The following is a 22036-nucleotide window of genomic DNA, read 5'->3' on the forward strand; positions in this document are numbered from 1 at the left end:
ACATCTCGACCAAAATTACCTCTGAATGAAACGCGTTTTGCGATCACCTCATCTAATTCCTCGATACGTGTAATAATAGTAATAATAAATAGTAATAATAAAAGAAGATAAGCAAGTGAAAGACCATTAGGATTGGCGGGCGTGAATGAAGCTACCTGTGAATGAAGTTTCATATAAATATATAAATGTTAAAACGATGATATCTATACATACGTATAATAATATATGAACATATAAGCAGAACTCTTTCACAACAAATAATAATTGAGAACCTCAGTAGCGGTCAGTAGAATAACAAAGATAATGGCAGAATTTTTAATGTCCTATGATTAGACGTATTAAAGGTAAGAGATTCAACATGGTGAATCTTGGAATGTATTGAAGCAAAAAAATCTATCAAATAATAGCATGCTTCTCTAATGAAGTGCTATACACAAATCGTGTACATGATTGTAATCGATGTAAACTTGATGCTTTTGCCATACTTCTTTGAACTATTATAGAAATCGTACGATGCTCAAATTGTATGTAGTGATGTTTTACTTAGTAACAGTGTCCTAGAACGAATGAATGCGGTGCGTTACAAACCTTCTGTACCATCATGAATATTAAAATAATTGGAGAATAAATCCTTACGTTAAATTAAGTATGTATATTTTTCGTCGTCATTTGGTACTTAGGAATACTTTCTATGTACCTAATTGTTTAGATGGTTAACGATATACGTCCATGCTCTGTATTTTATATTTTTATATTTTTCTTATACTAAAATGAAGATGGATGTTATTATTAAAAATTAGAAATTTAGAATATCAAATCATGGTATATTATGGTAGTATCAAAGAGGTTCCACACGCACCCATTCTGCATAGACCAGTACAAATAAGTTTAATACTAATAGTAGTAACGAATAAAATAATTGTTTGACCTTACTGAACTGTAAGGTACATCCCACTTAAAAAAGTAGCAGGTGTCCTACTAAATACTGTACCTTTGACGAACTAAACTAAAAAGCCAGAGTACTAAAAACAAATCCTTCTGTGTGTGTAAATGTCAGAAACTTTTATGTATCAATATGAATGCTATACATTAATAACAAATTAACTTACACAACTGCCATTGTGATTAACTATTTTTTGGAACATTAGCATGGTCCGATATTCCATGTTTCATCTTTCTTCCTTCAAATTGAAACAATGAGAAAAAAAGGAACGATTCTTATGAAATTGTTGTACCATTTTATTAAGTAGATTTTTATAATTTGGCTGTACATCATTGAATTATGCGCAAGACATGTAATGTTAAGAAGGTTAGTGAACAAAACATTTATCATTTATGTTCGAAAATATAATAAACATAAATGGATGGAATAGCTCTCTAACATAATATTCCACTTGAGAAATCATTATTGTATTAACAGCTTAAAGGTACTTGTGAATAACAATTTTTATTTCTATATGGCTAACACAATTTATTATAACGAGATCAGGTATGTTAAATTGTATCACGTCATTTTCAATACATTGTTTGAAATTGAGATACTAATTCATCTTAGTGCTTAGTAACTAATGACATTATGGTTGTGCTCGATAATTAAAGCAATGTCTATATGTGCATATTTATGAACGACGAATGCGTACGTACATAAATATATAATTGTATGTACGTATATTTTTTGGAGTTCAATTTTACTATCTTTAAGCTGTAAATGTCAGTTTTCGACTTACTCTGAAGCGATAATTAATTCGTATATACCTATTGAACGTTCATTTACTAAACGTACGTGTATGTATATGTATACATTTACGGCTGTGTACATACGTACATACATATGAATTATTATTACATTATTAAAATACGCTTTTCTATGTGTTAACATAACACTTTTTCAGGTAATGGCACATGAAAACGTATTTGGAATGTGAAGAGTTCTATATTGGATCGGTAACTGTTTTATAACGAACGAGAGTAATATATTCATAAAAGAATATGCGTAATAAATATGATGATAACGATGGGTACACAAATTGTATAAATATAGAAAACAAAGAGTGTAAGAGAGAATGCGATAGTGAGAGCGAGGTTGTTAATGGAAGAAACGCGAAGAAGTCATATTATGAATATACTTGTAAAACAGTATGGCTAATAACAGTCCTTGAGTAAAAAAATATAATGTATGGTCTTGCGCCAAGAGATAAATCGTCTATTCTGACTTGTCTAAATATAATATTTTTATGAAGCAAATTAACAATTGTTTGTTTTACTAAGTACCTGTATTATTACGGAAAGTTAATTTAAACAATTAGATAATCAAAATAAGAACACGGCTCGTAAGCAGTACTTATGAAAACACCTTTTTATTTGATGGACATTATACACAGTATGTTTCAGATTTAATTGTTATCCAGGGACATTTCTTTTTGTGTTAACAATAATTAGACGTATGTTTTGATATTTTCATTGCTGCAAACTTCTTTCCCCATCTTCCATTTTTGAATCATAAATTAAAATCTCTAATAAATGACCAATAAAAAAAGTAGAAAATATTACACGTCTACAGGGAAATCAGACCCAGATAATACGATCGAAGGGATATGTCTCGTATATCTTCCCTTCAGTAAAGTTATATGTACAATTATTAACTCCTGTGAGACTTCGAATCACTGATTGTTGTTGAAACGAATAAGTTAACTGCATTATAAAATGAGATTGGAAGTAAAATCGTGTTTTCCTTTTAACTAAATTTCACAAGCTTTTCAGCGTGTGTACAGTCTTCATTTGAGTTTATCTGCAAAAATGTACGAAAATTAATTTTATTTTTGTTATATATTTAATGCGTTTAATAACGAAACTTTGTTTATTAGTGTATGGCTATAATAGACGCTATGTCGAGGAAACGCACCACAGCGGGAATCTGATCACCATCTTTCTTTTACATGTTTGTGCAATGCCAAATACAAATGACTGAAGTATAGGCATGAATTAACATGTTTATATATTTAAGTCTATTTTTGATTATTAACACAGTTACATGTACATTAAGTGATTACGATATTAACGAAATACAAGTAGTAAATGTAAAACTCACAATATTTTTTCCCACAATTTCTTCAATACCTAAAATTGTTTAGAACTTTTGTTCCTCAAGACCATGCTTGAATAACATGAGTACAGGCACAGATTCACCGTCGATCTCGCGGTATTCCATTAACGCAACAATACCATCAATATCCATGGATTCGCCAGTGAAAAATTGTAGGTCTTTGAAACGACTTAATATGTCTTTCATTACTTTATTTGTGTTTGTTTTGAAAACTTCCACTTGATCAGGAGCTTCCTCTTCCAATTTTGCTACCAATCTAATGAAAATTGCATTATTAATATTGCTTTAATATTATTAAAGTAACACTACACATTACTAAAGTTTACACTACTATAGAAAGAATAATTACTTTTTCATATAATCCTTCAAGTACAAGGTATAGGATTTTTTGTCTGTAAATGCAAAAGTTTCTTGCAGCCGATGATTCATAACTACATCTACACCGGATTCCACTGTTTCTTCTGTTCCTTCATCAGCTTCTTCAGCAGATGGGTTGAATCCAGCAATATCAATGTCACCTGATTTACGAGTGACTACCTAGTTATGAAAAGATTTAAGTAAAGATATTAATACAATGAATATAATACAAATAAGTGTTCAGCCAACTATATAAGTTTAATACACGTTATCCAAATATAATTTAAAAATAAGAGTAAAAAGATAGGTACCTTGCCATATACTTCATATACAACATTATCAATCAACTTTATTTTGTAGGTGTCAGAAAACATTTCATCCCCTGAAATATAAATTTTAAAATAAAAATATGACCTTTAATATAGTAAAATAAATTAATTATATAAAACTTATATTATTTTGTAAAATTTAATTTTATAAATTTTGTATAAAGTAATTATCAAACCTTCAAAATAATCATTTTACTGCAGCAGAGTTAGTTTAAAAAAAGAGTTAATTTAAAATAATAATCTCTACTCTTCCTTAAAATTTGATTAGTGTCAAATGTATCATTTTTCTATTGAAAAGAGTCATTTCGAACATATGGAGAGGTTATAAATTAGAATATTAAATATTCAAGCAGTATAATGTTTCTATAATATGAGAAACCATTAAAAACATGTTTAACGATATATTTTTACATTTACACAATTAAAACCGTAGTCAGGAAGCATTTTATAGTTATTACTCTTAAAATTTTGGTCCTCGTGATAGAAACGTCACTACAAGTCCGTTTGCAATCAAGGTAATATTTTATTTCTTAGTATATGAAAAAGTTTGAAAAAATATTCATAACACGTGTTATTTAATGATATTTTAAATTTACGTACCAGTAAAAATATCCTTGTAAATCTTCATGTTGGAAGATGGAGAAAGATTTAATTACAGCTAAACTAAACAAGACTCACTCTCCCCGAAAGAACGAACCGGAAGGGAGCGCAGTATTGAAAGATTGCAGCCAACTTCATTGCATTTTATCTTTTACCAGTTTGCCAACATAAGTATCTAAAATCACTATACATATTCAGGATCAAGGCATATCCGGTTATTTTATATATGCAAAAGAAGTAGTTTATCAATTGTACAGATTATATATTTATTTTATTGTAATCAAAAGTAGACGCATTAAAAATAAATGTATCATTTTAATCTTTCGAAAATAAATCTTTGATTTGTACTTTTTATGCTTTTAGTTTTTAAAATATATTAATAGTGTAATTTAATAACAATTTATAATTAATAACTAAATATTAGTTAATTTATACGTTATTTGTTTAGTATATATAAATAAAATGCATGAATATCAGTTATAAACTAAGTTAAAAGAAATTGTAAGGATTCAAAAAATCGCAAGGAACATCAATTTTCAAATAAGGCTTCACTAGAAATTGTAAGTGTTTTGCATAATTTTGTTTCGTTTTGCTTTGCTACCTTTGTTAATAGTGTAAAAAATTTTTAAATAGTGTAAAAATACAACAATATATGTTACATGTTCGGACAGAATCAGAGACACTCTACTTATCTCTGTCTATCTCGTAGAACGGGATCTTTTCCTGTCCTGTATCTTGATTTTTTCAACTCAAAGGATAAACGGGTTTCCCTAGCGAGTGGTTAGGCCTGTTTATATGACCGTGGCTAAAATCGGGCTAATCCGATAAAATTTTTATTTTTAGTTCCGGTTTATAAATTATTGCATATTTTAGAAAAATTATCTTTACATTTATCTTTAATTTTTATTTTATTTCAAAAAATGATATATTGCAATTAGAAAAATTTATTTTAATGCTTAACATTGTAATTATTTCTCCTATTTGTCATATAACTTATATAATTATTAAATGTACCCAATTTATTATTTTAATCGGAGATAAGAATAATAAAAAGAGGAGGATTTTATGTTGCAATAAACTGTGAAATTATAACAAGCAGCCATTTTCAAATTTCATATTGATGCAATTACCGTCTTCATTCCTAACGGTTACTTCCTGTTTCCGAGAAAACAGACCACGTTTGACCATCGGTTTAAGTGCATCTGTACGACATTGATTTCTTGTTCAGGTCTCAATAAATTTTGAAAGCTCGTATCTCATAGTAACAACAAACATGGAGAACGGGCAAGGAGAGACAGTTCTTAAAACAGAGACTCAAACAGAAATTAAAACAGAGGTTGTAGACGAGACTAAAATAAATGATGCCAATGTCGAGGTTAAAGACGAGAAGCCGGTTTCTGAAGAATATTCCCCAAAAGTAAAATCTGAGGAACCATCTAGCGAACTGTTAGAAAGAATAAAAAATCAAATCGAGGTAGTATTTTATTAATTAACCAATTATTATAGAAATAAGATATCCATTCATTTATATCTCATGATTTAATATATGTATAGGTATAGATATATGTAGATATTCTTCAACGTAATTAAATAGTTTAATTTTTATAGCTTTCTTATGACATAAATGGCAATAGTACAATTTAGTTAATAAAAATTTCAATATTTTTAGTTTTACTTTGGAGATGTGAATATGCAAAGAGATAAATTTCTCATTGAGCAAACAAAATTGGATGAAGGCTGGATTCCTATGACTATTATGTTAAATTTCAAATTGTTGGCCTCTATGAGTCAAGATATTAATGTTATATTAGAAGCCGTAAAATCAAGCGAACTTATGGAAATATCAGAAGATAGAAAAAAGATTCGTCGTTCTCCAAAGCATCCCTTGCCAGTATATAATGAAGAATATAGGAAGGCGCAGGAGGCCAAGACAGTTTACCTAAAAGGATTTCCTTTACAGGGCACCACTATTGAAAAGCTCAAAACATTTCTCAGTGATTATGAACCATTTGATAATATTGTTGTAAGTATCTGACTCTTGTTCGATGGATGTATTATTTTCAGATCAGAGTGGGAAATATTTGCAAATAATGCTTAGATCTTTAGACCATTTTCTTGTTTAATAGATGAGGAAGTATGTGGATAAGGAGAAGAAGTTTCAGTTTAAAGGTTCCATTTTCGTGCAGTTCAAAACTCTAGAGAATGCAAAAGCCTTTATGGTTAGGGAATCTGTAAAATATGGAGACACTGAATTAATTAAGATGTGGTCGTAAGTTAATCAGATTATATATCTTTGTTAAGTTTTAGTAATATTTAGTAATATTTAGTTTTAATAATAAAAGTTTTAGTAATATTTTATACTTAATTTAATACTTTGAAATTTTAGATCCGACTATTCTCAATCTAAAATACAGGAAAGGGAAAGCAGGAGGCAAAAAAGATCAGAAATGAAGACAAAGAAAAGTGAATCTGTTGATATGGAATCTGTTAGTATAGAATTTGTTATTTTATACATTTATTTTCATAATTAAACATAATAACAAAATGTTCAATTTTTTAGGAGAAAACAGAATGTAATGATAAAGAGAAAGAAAGCGACAAGGTGAATCTATTTCCAAAGGGTTGCGTGATTTATTTTACTAATGTACCTGATGAATGTATAAGAGAAGATATTAAGGAATGTCTAGGTGAATTAGGTGCGAATGTTGCATTTGTTGATTTTAATAAAGGTGATACAGTGGGATATGCTCGATTGCAGGGAGAAAATGATGCAAAAACAGTAATTGACAAAATGCATGAAAGTAAAGTGAGTATTTCAAATTATTTTTTGTTATTTTTAAGTTCGTAATATTATATTTTATTTCGTGAAAATTTTTTTCATTTATTCTATAAGATATCTATACGCGGTAAAGATGTAACCTGTTGTGTCCTTGAGAGCGAAGAAGAGGAAAAATATTTTTTGAAAGTGAGAAAACAAATGGCAAATTCTAGGCAAAAGAATTTTAAAGGAAAGAGAGGCAAAAAAGGTCAGTAGAATGGTGTACATAAATAACTTTTTTTTAAATAGTACTATATACTGTTGCTCCGTAATGATGCTTTGCCATGCTAATACTGAGAGATCAGTTTTCTGGATCTCAATGAGTTAAACTTACAAATATCACTGAACATTTCATGATTACAAATTTTACATGTCATCAAAATGAAGCATATGTAAAATTTGTGAAAATTATGTTGCAGGCCGTAACACACGAGTAGCAACTAAAAGACGTATGAGTGAAAGCAATGATGTGGTTCCCGCTAAGAAAGGGAATAATTCAGTTGAATAATTCAGAAATATTTATCTTGGACAAACCAAAACTTGTATAATTATTCAACTAAACATGTATATTAATCATATTTTTATTATACAGATACTTATTGTATAAAATAAGAAAAGATAGATGTTACACTATTATGTATTCAAGACAGATAAAACTACTTTAAGCGCATATTTTTTTGTTATGCTTCGAGTAGTGTGTATTATTTAAAAAGATAAAAGTACAACACCGTTTATATTTGTAAATTGTACATTATTTCATAGTCCCACGTGTAACTTAATACATTCTTAGTTTATAAGGATATGAGAATTATATTAATTGGAGATGGAAATTTATTTAGAAATCAGCATTTTATTGTTTTACAGTGAAATTTACAAAGATGTTTCGTCTATTCTGCTACTTAAATTTCACTGTTATTTGTTCAATAATCCCGTTCACACAATTTAACGAATAGTCACAATGTGCTGATGATTCATACCATTCGCAAACAATACTTGATGAGTATTCCTTTTCTAATCTTTTCTTTGTGAAACGGTGTATTGAAAATAATCGAAATCGATAGTACAATTACGCGACACCGTGCATAGTATGATTGCTATCTAAAGTACAACGTTATGTCCTTAATCATACCAATACGCTTTCATTACTTCATGTGCCTCAGAAAATGCGTACAATCGATTAGATAAATTCGACTATATTAAACAGGTGTTTTTATCTTTTTACATGACGATTGAAATGTCGTTTGCTGTTATTCGTAATGCTTTTCTTCTTCCGGAGAAAAACTTGTCTCTTAGTAGAATGATTGTATTATGTAATATGTTTTTGATAATCAGTCTGGATTACGAAGTATGTCAGGGAACAAATTTATAAGAAATTAATAGTATCTTTAAAATGAAATGTATGTACATATATAGTATCAGCAACATTTAATTTTACCAACTAATGGAAGAACCATGACCATGAGTATCTGTTTGTACGAAAATTATGATGAAATAAGCTTTGCTTTTAATTTAGTTAAGAAATAATGTTAAAACATGCGTGTTATAACGTACAGTAATTAAAATTATGCAAATGGATAGAGACTTAAAGTACCTGAAAAAAGATAAATCCCTTTATAACATTATAATTTACACCGAGCCTTATAAGTCCAATTTCTTCGTTAATTTTTAATGTATGTATAACACAGACATCAGATTCAGCTTAAAAAATCCTATAAAGACGAATGATATTTGCATAAACGTGGGCGTAATCTCGCCTTAGATTACTTGGTCGAAGAGGTGTAGATAATATTTAATTTAAAGGAAATTGTGTTCCACTTTATGATTACGTTTTGAGCACATGTTGTCACTAGAGAACCATCGATACTTCCGCAAGTGCAGTGCGAGTTCCACTCAAATTGAACCATTAAACATGTAATTTCCTTTTGTTTACTTTAACAGAACTTTCACACAACATTCGCATGAGACTCTAATGCGAATACGAGAACTGATCTCTTTCAGTATCGAGTGCTTAAATATACATTTTTTTAGGTTTTGTTTCTCTTTTTCTCTTTAAATTATTTTAAATAGTGAGCGATGATATCAAGATAACGAGGAGGCAACGCAAAATTGACAGAGTTCTTCAACTTCCGCTTTATACTATTTATATGTCACATAATAAAGTAGAATATGTATATTCATAGTACAAATAAAAAACAGAAATAAATAATAATTCCTTTAATAAACAAAGACGAATAATTTTCAACGACAAATGAAACTAACATAATGATTTTTATCTATAAATATTGTTTTTGATTTTTAAAAAATATTGATATTGATCACAGTGACACTACGTAGTACAATTATCATCATTTAAATTTTAGAAATCATTTCAGACGACCATTCTCTCATACAATTTTCTACGGATCGTGTTACATAGACGTTATTTAATTTATTATCTCTGTGCGATTTTGTGCACGGTTTCCAATACCTGGAATAGGAAAGACGCGAAACCGCTTTTATGTTGTATACACAAACGCAAATAGAAATTTTTCATGAGCCCAGCGTCATTTATACCAGGAGTTACTCTAATTACATGATCATTATGTCAGCTACGAGAAGAACACTTGAAAGAACACTGATTGTGAACAGTTACAGTGTTGACTCATGGATTTTTATCATCGATTCTATTCTTCGTCAAATATACTGTCAAATTAAACAATTTTAGAGATACGACCTTTTTCAAATTTTGTCTATTTCAATATGTGAGATAAATATCATACTTTAGAATTTACTTTACTTTTTAAGTGTAAAATAAAGAACAAATAAAAAGAAAAGACATAACTGTTAGATTTTAATTATTCGACAGTATATTTGTAGAAGAACGAAACCGGCTTCTTAGACACTTGATTTCGTAAATGTCTCATTCTTAGGTAACAATACAGTTCTTGTAGTCAAGCTAAGTATTTCTTGACAAGAAATTAGTTGAAATTTGATGAACTCATTTTGAATCGCTTTGTAATGCAACTTTGATAGCATTCCATAGAAGAAACACACCGTATCCTGCAAAGAAATACACTCAAAATGCTCATAAAGTCTTACGTGCATGATAGAGGAACACTCGTAGTCTGCTAAGTCTTCCTTTAAAGCACTTTGTCTTTTCGGTGACATATGGCAGTTATCGCTGTTTATACATCAGAATAATTAGAGAATACTTAACATACAATTGAATGTTGCTTTAGAACTCATTGTTCTTTAGAGTTTCCTCCAACAATTGTTGAAAGTAACACCAATAGTCTTCACTCTTCATCGATATCTCACTGCAACTCAAACAGATAATTTTCTTTGCCAATCTGTGCTACGTGCCATAACCAGACACTTGTTAATCCATATCCCTGTAAACTTTTTCAAAACTTAGACTCGCCAGTCGCTGCAAAATCTATGAAAGTCACCTTCTTGGTTTTCATGTTGCCCTCTTGGGGCAACCCCTAATGCTATACGGATATCTCTTGTATTTGCACACGTTTTTTAATAGTATTGGTACCACTAGTAGTACTCAAGGAGCTGGTCGTTCTCGTGGGAGGTTTTGGAGGAATGGGATCCTTGTGGATGGCGTTGCTGGTCCCGTGGCTAGGTTTCTGTTCACTTTTAGGCTGTTCATCGACAACTGTCGATTGACTCTGAGCAATCTGTTGATGTTCCTGGATCGAAGGGCTTCTTGCAAGGGTAGTATACGATGGCGGAGGTTCTTGCGCTGGCCTAGGACTTTCTGGAGCTTTCATAGACGATCTGGTAGTCATCGGTAGTGATTCTTGGCCGTTTGGCGTGCAGTCCATGGCGGCTCTCTTTTTGTCACGATCCCTCTGATAGTAAATGCCAGCGAATATCAACATGTTGAGCACCAATAAAATGCAACCGACTCCTACGGTGATTGCTAGGGCTGTAGTAGTACTGTAGTAATTATGAGAATCTAATCTTTCTAAAAGTTCAGCGTTGTCTTCCGAATCGTCCAGAATAGGAGTAATGTCTTCGGTAATACTGTCGTCACCTGTAGATGTGCTGCACGCTGTTGTCGATGAGGCGCTCATCTTGGTTGTCGCTACAAGCGGCAGAGGAGTGTACCACTCGTCTCGAACTGGTCCTGAAACATTCAACGCTCGCATTCTAATTACTCGATTCGTTGGGTGAATTAAACGTTACTTACATCGTGTATCATAGGGACAGGTTTCTTTTAATTTGAATAATTATATAATTGAATTTTTTTATAATACATAGATATAATTTCAGTATAAAATGTAATACGGCAAGCGTAAAATAGATACAGGTATTCGTGTCAGTATAATTGAAATTTTTCGTTCCTAATCTTTTTATACAAAGTACTAGTTAATACTGTTAACTTAGTTAGTAGATAGTATATATTTCTTACCTGCATAAAAGTGGTCACCTCTTTCTCGAAAATGATGATGCCGCATTGAGACATCGTCGTCTCCGGGTCGATGCAGTTGTGGTATCAGATTTAGCCAAACCGCCATTTTATGGCCACGGTAGTGGCTCTTCATTTTCGGTTTCATCGCTGAAACGATTAATCACCGATGTTATTTTCTGATTACATACAACATATAGTATATATACGACACAAGTATTTAAATAAATGAAAAAAATAGGATAGGAGGAAAAGAAAGCAGGAAGAAACTCACCAATTGTGAGATACTGTTGAGTACCAGTCTCGTATTGTTCCCACGTGAGACCACGGTATCGCGTTTTCTCCTTCGGTGTCCCATAATCCACCGATTCGATTTTGTGTGGCTCGTTCGGATTGCCGGTTTTCGCGAAATTCGTGAAAAACGTGAGAACTGCCTCGGCGACGCCCTGATCCTGTCGGGAATAATTCCGGGGAAAGAAAGCTCCTCCAGCCACCAGTGGCAACCCGAAGATATACGGTATATCCTCGCCACGAATGCTGCCCAGACGCTGAAACAAAATTATTTCGTTCGTCGGTGGTATGTACGTGTAACGTTTGAAACCTGCGGTAAATGCTGCTCAAAGCGGTATTCAATATCGACGTCGGAAATTATTTTCAGCTACGGATAACCATTATCGACGAGAGAATTCTTTCTTTTTTGACGAAGGAATTCTTTCTTTCCCGCCTTCGCCCACTATGATTTTTCATTAATATTACTTATAATCGGTAATTGCAATTAGGAGAAAGAAATAAACGTGGAAATTCCACGATACGAGAATCAAATACGAGGAAAATTGGAAGACTAGAAGATTTAGAAATTTCAAGATCTAAACACTTAAAGATTCAAACGAACGTCTTATACTACCTTTTCAAACTATCTTACTTCTTGAATAATTGCAACACTATCCAGATAATTCTCAGATTCTTTCAGATTCAGCGATTCTTTCATTTAATATATAAAGTGTGGCGAAAGTTTGTCCGAAAGAAAATTTCCGCTCAAAAATTACGCAGATCAACGACCGCGTAGTTCATTATCACGTTTTCCTTTCGAGAACAATTCGATGACAACGAAACAAAAATTCCTGCCGGCCCAGCTGTTCGACGATTAATTATCGTAATTCGATTCAATAATTTTAATTGGAAAGCAGCGTGAATCACACGGAGACACAGCCAATTCTATTTGCGCGTTCGACAGAATGTCTGGGTCGCGATGCAAATCCTGTTAATTCAGGGCGCAAGCAAATGGGATTTACAGCTGCCTGCCGACTTAAATGTCGCCTGGATCTACTAGAAGCTCGTGGATGGGCTGTAGATCGGTATATGCATGTGCATACATTTCGAAGACACGCCGAAGAAACGAACAGCGAATTAGCATATTGCTGCAGGATCTACCGTCTCGTCTCCTGGCGCCCACACAGTCGGATCGTTTAACGGATGAACCGTTTAGCTTTGTTCTGTTAAATACGTTGTAGCTTGTTGAACGAGTCCCAAGTGAATTTCGTTAATGTGGTTTACCTAAGCGTGGCTTCTTCGAGATACTCAATTTACCGAGAAAGAAGCTCAATTTTCGAGTTTAAAGCAACACTCGGGTCAATGACTTTCGGCTTGTTCTTCGACGTAGTGGTTCCAGCGTGTGTTGTTATCTTAATTCCTGTTTTTAGATTTTTTTTAAGGATTTTATTTGCAAAGAAGTGACCTGAGAACGCGTGTGCGAATTAATGTTGTTATCGATGATATTTTTAGAGTACCAACATAGAGAGAAACATTTGTTACTTGTCAAATATTTAGTGAAGTTATTATTATTACTTTATTATTATTTATCATGTACTAATTTTATTGACATAATATGCCAAGATGTTAGGGGGTTGGCTTAATCTCAATTAACAAGTGGCGTAGGTCAGTGTATAGTCAGCCAGAGTGTACGCGGTACATGGTTAGGTAAATAGATAAGATTGGTAACTGCTATTATGAACTATTATAATCATAGAAATTTAACTGTTCAGTCATTTAATGAATTTGATAGAGCAGATTGTACCGCAGTTTACTAAATAACAGGCAATGACAAAAATTATAACAACAAATGCAGTCCATACAGTTTATTGAGAAAAGTATGCGACTTTCTCGATAAAAAGAATTCCTTTTTGATCCAAAAGTTTTCCTATTACGTAAAACGTACTAAATTATACTTAATTATATCATTTTTACAAGTCATATTTACAACTACGTGATATTCAATTTTCATTTCGTCAATTTGCAAATTGTCGAGATCTCGGATTTGAATTCCATTGGTGAAATTGCAATTACAAGATATTACGTATAAATCCGAAATATATATTCATAAATACGCGTTGTATAATTTACATTTCGTTATCTTTTTACTAGAAATTTACAGTTTCCGTCTCTTTTCCCTCTTCTGTGCTGAATTTCTATTCGAATTAGCCAACGATATTTTTTCCTAACGTTTCTAAATGCATGGACGACGCATTGATTAGGCTCGCGTTTCGAGTTTCAGTCACGACACTGAAACTTATTAAGCGAGGTGGCCTTTCGCGGGCGTGCACGCGACTCGACTTCCGTTTAATTAAAATTTCGCTTTGTACGTCCACAGTTGGCCATAGCGTGGCAGCTAAACGCGCTAAATCGCTATTAACCGTGACCCGAGAACGAAACTCGTTAACTCGAAGTTCCTGCCGCTCTCCCTCTTGACGTATGGACAACTACCAGTCTTATGAGCGCGTCGCGATTACACAATGAACTAGTTAAAATCATCAGATTGCTGACGTGCATAAATTTCGAAGAACCATGACAAATTGTCTTAAATCAAATTTGCCAATCAAACGCGTAGGACAACAATTTTACATTTACACGAGCAACAACATTACATTTTGAAAGTGCGATAATTCAAAATGAATAAAAGACACGAAAAGGAGCAATCTATTACCGTTCGATCTGTACAAACAGCGAAAATACTTTCTTCCATTTGAAAGTAAGAAACAGACAGAGCGAAAGACCAAGAACGGCATTCGAGCTCACAGCTCGTTCGGATTGCCTCTTTAATCTTCCGTTTTCCTGGAATCCATTCCGATCGTGGACTTCTCGGAGCTTTATGCTCGTGCTTGTCTTCCGACTAACCGCTGCCCATGATTTCACGATGAAGCTACTGTGACCTAATCAAACGTCTCGTGGGACCAGTGGAAGGACGTTTGCGTTACCCCAGAAGACTACGACGATGTAAATTAAGCGTGACTCTATGTTGGAACTTTGCCTCGACGTTAGACTCTTGGAAGTTTGCGTTATTAAGTCTATTAATCCATCGGGTAGTTGGTTAATTAAGCCATGTGATGTGTGAGTTTTCAAACGGTAATGATTCGTCAACTGGAAAATTCGTTGTTTCTTAAGAGTCAATGGGTAGTACAGTTTATTGAAATTATCCTTTTATTTCTATCGATATTCTACTTGTAGAATTATTAATCTGTGCTATTTAACTTGTTATGTATTAATTTACGCGTACAACTAGTCTGACCTCATACTGACGTATTCTCCTTACCAGTAGCGACGGTCAACGCATAAGCGAGCAAGTAGAATATACGTTTGATTAGCCAGACGAATAACACAGAGGTTGAAGTGGTAGAAAAGCTTTATAATTTAATCCTTGATATGAATTAACCAACATAACATACAATTTCGCTAATAACATCAGCGCAACCATGCAAGGTAGCTCTCGCAATAAAAATTCTTCCTTTTACCTTTTTCCCATCTGTTACCACAATGTAATTGTGATCAACTTCTGTATGCTTCTTTAACAAAAATAACGAAGACACTCGAGGGTCTCGTTCATCCTACATGTATAATTTTATGTAAAATTAACTCGAAGTTAAGCCGGTTCTCTGGCTCGCGCGCTCCACTTTCCACTTTCAGTCGAGTCAAGGGCTGTATGAAAAACTACCATACCATCTTTAACATTTCGCTGTGTTTGGCGAGAACGAGGGGAAGGGCATTGGCGGTGTGTGTACTTAAAAAATTTCGCGAAGAATCAAAGAAGTTGCGAATAAAATGGCGTCGACGACGACGACCAAAGGAAAAAAAGAAAAAAAAAGACAGCTTTCGTCGAGAAATAAGTTTACGACTGAAGTGGTTCAAAGAGCCACGGTTTACTGTCGACACTTCATGCGGGCGTTTCAATCGTTAAAAGACCCGGTTCCTTTTAAATTACTTCCAACATCTGTCGCGTTCTTGTATTTACGAATGGAAAAGGGATCGAGTACCGTAGGTCGCAAGTAATTTGTATAAAAGACTATAAATTATTTCCTACGTGTATACACTGTGTTCCAAAATTCGCGGTACAAGTAAAGTAAATGGAAGTTCCGACGAAAATCAAGAATAATAAAATTACGTTGGAACTGTACATTTTGCAAGTTTATCTACACACAACTAAAACTAATTTAGCCGCAAACTTGAAAAATACAAACAAGTTTTAAAACTGACTTTACCGTATAAAAAGATCACCCAAATAAATTTCAAGAATAATTCCACCGTAAAAATTCTAATTCAACGCACCAGTCATCTTCATCATCAGATACATAAAACACACGCTCGATTCCACAAACCTGCAAAAGGCTGTTGTCTTTGGTTTGATGGCTGAAGTGGTAGAAGAACGTTTTGGCTCCCCTTCTGGCGTGATAAAAGGCAATCCTCATGAGTGGAGCTACGGTGTGACCATCGCTCAACGCCTCCATCGTCGAATCCCTTATAATAATAGGATGAAGGATAGGCTTGTCCCAGTCCGTATACTCGTTCCTCACCGCGGAGAAAATCTCGTTCAAATGATATACATAAGCGTTCCTAATGAACGTTCGTAAAATTCGATTTCGATGATCCTCCTCGAATCCGTATTGAATATCGTTCGCGTTAAAATCTAAATTCGACTCCGTAGTGGATACACCAAGGATAAGAGGTACTTTGATGAACGTGTCGCTGGCTCGTTCCATATCCAGCCCTGGATCGGGATTGTTTTGGTCCACTGGTAAGCCTGGTCCGATCCGTGGCACGAATCTGAAGCGGAAGACGAGAAGAATTAGTGCGATTCATTGCTCGTCAGGATACCGAAATGGCATGGTGTTTCCCGTGTCGATCGATAAGGCGACCAAGGAAATCGGGCGCCAACAATAGCGCGATTTGACTCGCGAAAACTCGCGCTAGCCGATTAGCGACTACGCTTATGCTTCGATCTGGAATAAACGGTACTATGATTGTGGCTTGGGCGTTATAGAGCATGCTCGATATAGTATGGGATTTTAGGGCTATGATTACGAGATACTACGATGAGAGCTTACGCGTAGTTTTCATACTCGCGTTGGTGTAACTGCACATTGGCTTAATCGTACGATTTCGTAGTATACTTTTCAGGACGTTTTACCGTGGTCAACGTATGTTTGCGTTAAGAATGATCGTACATGATCGTATAATTAATTTTTCCAGTTAAAGTTCGTTGCTCTCATTAAGTTTTCCATAAATGGTTCATGAAATAAGTTGCGCATAATTGTTCAAGATTTGATTATTTCAACTATACGAATCACTATACGAATATATGTTTAACGTTTTTTTTTTTTTTTTAGATCGAATACTTTACACGTATAGATGTATAACATCTCTTTTAAGTTAACGTTTGATATTGTAAATCGTAGATGATCGATAACTTGATTCGCGTTATGGACGGACCGCGATCTTTTTATGCCGGCAAACGTAATAAAATATAGATAAAGCACAGTCAGATTTTAAAAGATACGTTTCGTTCAAGATCACGGTAGCTTTATTGGATTCTTTCGTGCGGAGAACAATAATATCGGCGACTCGGAGCTTTTTATTTCGCGCAGGTAACGCACGAGGAATTTTTACATGGAATTTACGGGCAGCTATTCACGGATCTTGCATCAGCCTCGAATCCAGATCGTAAAGAGTTACTATCTTACCGGATTTCCGGCAGTTCAACGGCCATGAGCTCACGCAGAGGAATGCCGCGTAGACAGTTGGCAATATCTTCGTCGTCCTCGGTGGAACATCCTATTTGCTTTGCTACTTTCGATCGTAAGTCGTTCGGATCGTGAACAGACGCCCACGGGCTTAACGCTGAGCCACTCGATAACACGACTCGATGAAAAAGGCCTGCAAACATTGATCGACATACTTTGTTAACAAACTTAACGATCTCTCAGCAGCACCGAGAAATCAATAAACAAAGCGAATCGTGTGTTTTCAAATATTTCCGCTTGTATCTTCGAGCTACGTCTGGTTAAAATCTACCGTTACTACGCGACGATAATTTTCATTTCCATTCTCGACATTTCGCGGAAAATGAAACGTAAAATGGATCGTGAGGACATCGCGATAAATTACATTGAAAATAGGAAACGAAGCGCTTTCTTCGCGATCGTCGCAAGCGTCACGGTAGTAATACTGGTCTGAAGAAGGAAGGCGTTAAAATCCAGGCGAAAAGGGCCACCGGATATATCGAAGTTATTACATCAACACGGTAAAGTCGTTATTCACGATTCACGATATCTCAAAGAGATTTACGTGATAATAAAAGATATTCAGAGGGGAGAACGAAACGACAGCGGCGACGAATTGTGACCGGCTGCGACGTACATAGGTAAAGCCGTCATCTACCTGCAGCGAATAAAACGCCAATTTATCGCGCCTTTTACGAGACGAATATTTTTCGTGAAATAGTTTTCTTCGCGTTAACGAATATTAGATTTAAAATGTGACTCCCCCTTGATATTTATTTTATGAAAAATGATATATTTTACATCCATCTCGAAGACTGTTCATCGACTCTCGGGGTGATCGTCGACGTCGACGGTGCGTGCGTGTTATCATTGTTCGTTCATATGTACGACGATCGTTCAGATATCGTAAACAGACTTAACAACGCGCAATAAGCGTCATCCTTCCGTCGGAGCTGGCTACGTGGCAGTAAAATAAAAATGGTACCGACAGGAAATCGGCTCGGTTAACGTAATTTACACGAAACCATTTTAACGGTGAACCAATAGCCGAGTGAGCTTGCACATCGGATATTAGGCAATTCATCGATACACTCGAGAAATCCACAAAATCATCGAGTAATAATAGCTCGGCAATCGCTCCTGATTTTCCAACATCGGAATTCATCTGAATCGGATCTGATGACGAGCAACCATAATGTTTCCCCAACAGAGACATAACAATCTATATTTCTGTCACTCTCTAACCCATATCCCTCATTGCCTATAACTCCTACTTATACAAACGAGAACCTCGATACAAGGTATACCAGGGAAAATCCAGGCCGTGATGATCATGCTGGGTACAACGTCGATGTAATAACGCTAAATAGCCAAGAGCTTCGTGCAAATACAAACCATTGGCAATGTGTTAAAAAGAAAAAAAGAGGAGGAGACGTGGGATCTGTACAAAATAAAAATTGGTAAAAATTCAAAGTTACCATAGGTCTTGATAATAGCCTTCGTCTATTCTCCACCGCGACATACTATCATCGCTGAAGAATGTGTAGAATACTTTGATATTTGATTGAAAATTGGATCAGCACTCGTCGTAGCCGAGGACTATCCGAGAAATACGATGTCTGGGGATCTAGGATCATCGCATCGAAAGAACGCACTCTGCTACAAGCAATTCAATCTAGAAACTTAGATTTTACGTCTACAGGTCAGCTAACTTACTGGTCAACTGACCCGAATAAACTTTCTGACTTCTTAGTTTTCCTTCACCGGAGATATATCCCACATCCACGCACAAATTGAGGCAAATTACGATTTAAGCTTGGACCACAGCGGTGTAATTCTAACAGTAAGTACAGATATTATTTGGTCACAAAATATGCTGCGTGATATGGCTCTGGTATGTCTTCGATCGGACTCTACGCAACGTTCTACGAACGACGATTGACGACTGGTCAAGGGCGTGATCGACTATCATTCGACAAGATATAGAGATCGCAACTTGAACCACCAAAATAATCTCGTCAGCGACCTGTCAAACCAGCGCGCCGTAAGAACATCGAGGCTGAGAGGATCTGGCCAAACGACCTCTTTACGTAAGTTCGGTTAAATCATCGATGCACTGTTTCTGAATCTAATAATAAAAAAGGAAGAAAAAACCTTGAAGACCATTTTTAAATCATTGTTATTTTAGTAGAACGACGATGGGAGTCGAAAAAGACTGACATATACCGACGAAATTTGGCTGTTAAACCCTGGCATACCCTGTATATATGTATAACGAGAAAATATTTTAGTTATTTTTATTTACAGTACAATACAGTTATTGCCTTGCTATACGAAAACAAATTTCGTGCCTACAATTATCTGTCCTCCATTCGCAAATACACGTATCGATTTTAATTTACAGATATCCATTGTCCCCATTATTTAGGTTACAATTAATTGCAATTGGAACCAACTCGTTCGACCCATATTCGTATCCGTCCCTCACGTTTCTATATTCGTTTTAATAATCCAATACGAGGCATTGTAAACTATATGACATTTAAACAACTCCCAGATTCAATACGATAGAGCAAATTTGTATCGATTTACTGCAAAATATTAAACATTACAGATAGGTTTTTGATTATGTGGAACAACAAATACGACATAAAAAACTGTGTCTAATGTTTCCAGTTGGAAAATTCTGAACATTTAACGCAATTATCGACAATATTATCGTGTATAATTATCGTGTCTGCAATATTTCCAAAATTTTGAAAAGGACGACGAAAAGGCTTAAGAAAAGAAAGAAATGAAAAGACAATTCTTAGTTCATCATTTTCTTTGCTACCTTTTATACGAAATTTATCAGATTGAAAATTCTCTTCGCGAGGAAGAGGAATACGAACGAATTCTCGATAAAGAATTAAATGAAGAAGGGGAAAAGGAATAAAGAGAAATAGGATGAAGAAAAGGAGATTCAGCTGAAAAAACCTCGTTCGCTTCAGTCCGGCATCGTTACACTACGTTTTAGTGTGGCTTCACGAGGTCGCCTCGTAAAGATCGTAAGCCGGAGGAATATCCAAACAAACGTCCTTTAAAGCATCGAGTACTTCACGCGGAAATGTTGCAGAGAGAAGCGTATTCGGATTAATCCCGGTGCTATGCCGAAGGGAAATACGATGCAATACGTGTCCAATGTAAATATCCTCCGCCTCGTCGAACGCAAATATTTGCCTTTTACAATTTTGTATCCCGCTCGCTCTCTGTCTAACGTTGCGCAACTATCGCTATAATTTTCGGGCAGACGATACGTGCACGAGACAAATGCGAACAAAAAAGCGATATCTTCTTATAACTTGCGATTTCGTCTGTACCTGATTCATGACGAAAGCTTCACGATGTTCGTTGGGGCGAAATCCCAGATAATCTTCAAAGTAGATCTACGATTTCATATAACTGGTATCTTATTTCATAGTTGCACGTATATACTAAAATAAAGGATGTATATTCTGAAGTAAAAGACATCAAGGAGTATCGCAAAGAAGCGTTTTAGGACCAATATTACATACGCTATACATGGCCGACATACCAACAATTACCAACAGCAAAATACTGACATTCGTGAACGACACGGCTGTACTAGTCAGGCACATTAATCCAGAAACAGCAGTCACGTTACTACAAGAGCACATCACAAAAATAGAAAAATAGCTACGAGATAAACAGATAGAAGCAAACCTCAGTAAATGCAACTATATTATATTTACACTAAAAAAACAGAAACCACGAAATGTCCAATTGAATGGCACGCGCATAACACAAACAAGGCAAGCCAAATACCTAGGACTTCATTTAGACACATAACTTACATGGAAACAACATACTAAATCAATTATAGACAAAATACGGATAAAAAGAAGACAGATATACTGGCCAAACTCCAAACTCAGCATAGAAAATAAACTAAAAATCTACAAAACGATAATAAAACCAATTTGGATGTACGTAATACCGCTATAGGGGACGGCAGCAATGAGCCACATAAATAAACTAGAGTCGCTACGATCGAAGATACTGAGAACAATAGTCAACCCTCTATGGTATGTCGGAAACGAGGATATACGCAGACTTAAAAATACCAACGGCCAAAGAAGAAATTGGCAGGTACGCAGGAAAATACAAGGAAAGAAGGGTAACACATCCAAATCAGCTGGCTGCTGAAGCGAGCGAAACTCTTATAGAAAGAAGACTAAAAAGAATACCCCTCTGACCTCACTAAAGAAATAAAATAGTCAAACTTGAAGATGGTACCTCGAAGAAGATGGAAACTGGAAGGTGAAAAGAAAACGTATACACTGCGGATGTTTAGATAAATTCGTAATTTTACCAAAACGATTA

General features: G+C 34.7%; 3 protein-coding genes and 1 non-coding gene across 11 annotated transcripts in view; 2 read left to right on the forward strand and 2 right to left on the reverse strand.

Moving 5' to 3' along the window:
• Window positions 1-2331: 2331 nt before the first annotated feature.
• LOC100644566 (translationally-controlled tumor protein homolog) lies at window positions 2332-4533 on the reverse strand. The gene is made up of 5 exons (XM_003397970.4): window positions 4390-4533; window positions 3772-3842; window positions 3453-3640; window positions 3089-3359; window positions 2332-2788 (listed from the first exon to the last, which is right to left on the reverse strand). Exons 1-4 carry the CDS (start codon window positions 4415-4417, stop codon window positions 3128-3130), a joined length of 519 nt encoding a protein of 172 aa, XP_003398018.1. The 5' UTR covers window positions 4418-4533; the 3' UTR covers window positions 2332-2788; window positions 3089-3127.
• Window positions 4534-5534: 1001 nt separating this feature from the next.
• LOC100644686 (la protein homolog) lies at window positions 5535-7951 on the forward strand. The gene is made up of 7 exons (XM_003397971.4): window positions 5535-5863; window positions 6059-6412; window positions 6516-6658; window positions 6776-6875; window positions 6950-7195; window positions 7283-7415; window positions 7627-7951. The coding sequence occupies exons 1-7, from the start codon at window positions 5663-5665 to the stop codon at window positions 7713-7715; spliced, it is 1266 nt and encodes a 421-aa protein (XP_003398019.2). The 5' UTR covers window positions 5535-5662; the 3' UTR covers window positions 7716-7951.
• On the forward strand, window positions 7474-7558 carry LOC125385707. The gene has a single exon (XR_007225264.1). It is a non-coding gene; the product is annotated as a small nucleolar RNA U6-53/MBII-28 (small nucleolar RNA).
• Window positions 7952-8037: 86 nt separating the features above from the next.
• The window catches only part of LOC100644811 (neuroligin-4, Y-linked), a 220951-nt gene continuing 206952 nt past the window's right edge, over window positions 8038-22036 (reverse strand). For all 8 annotated transcript variants that reach the window (XM_048408534.1, XM_048408536.1, XM_048408535.1 and 5 more), the window contains 5 exons: window positions 17615-17807; window positions 16253-16697; window positions 11881-12154; window positions 11610-11756; window positions 8038-11324 (listed from right to left, as the gene is read on the reverse strand). In XM_048408534.1, coding sequence (XP_048264491.1) covers window positions 10678-11324; window positions 11610-11756; window positions 11881-12154; window positions 16253-16697; window positions 17615-17807 — 1706 coding nt within the window. In that variant the 3' untranslated portion in view covers window positions 8038-10677. The remainder of the gene's footprint in view (window positions 11325-11609; window positions 11757-11880; window positions 12155-16252; window positions 16698-17614; window positions 17808-22036) is intronic.

Source organism: Bombus terrestris, chromosome 9, assembly GCF_910591885.1.
Source record: "Bombus terrestris chromosome 9, iyBomTerr1.2, whole genome shotgun sequence".
Lineage (NCBI taxonomy): Eukaryota > Metazoa > Arthropoda > Insecta > Hymenoptera > Apidae > Bombus > Bombus terrestris.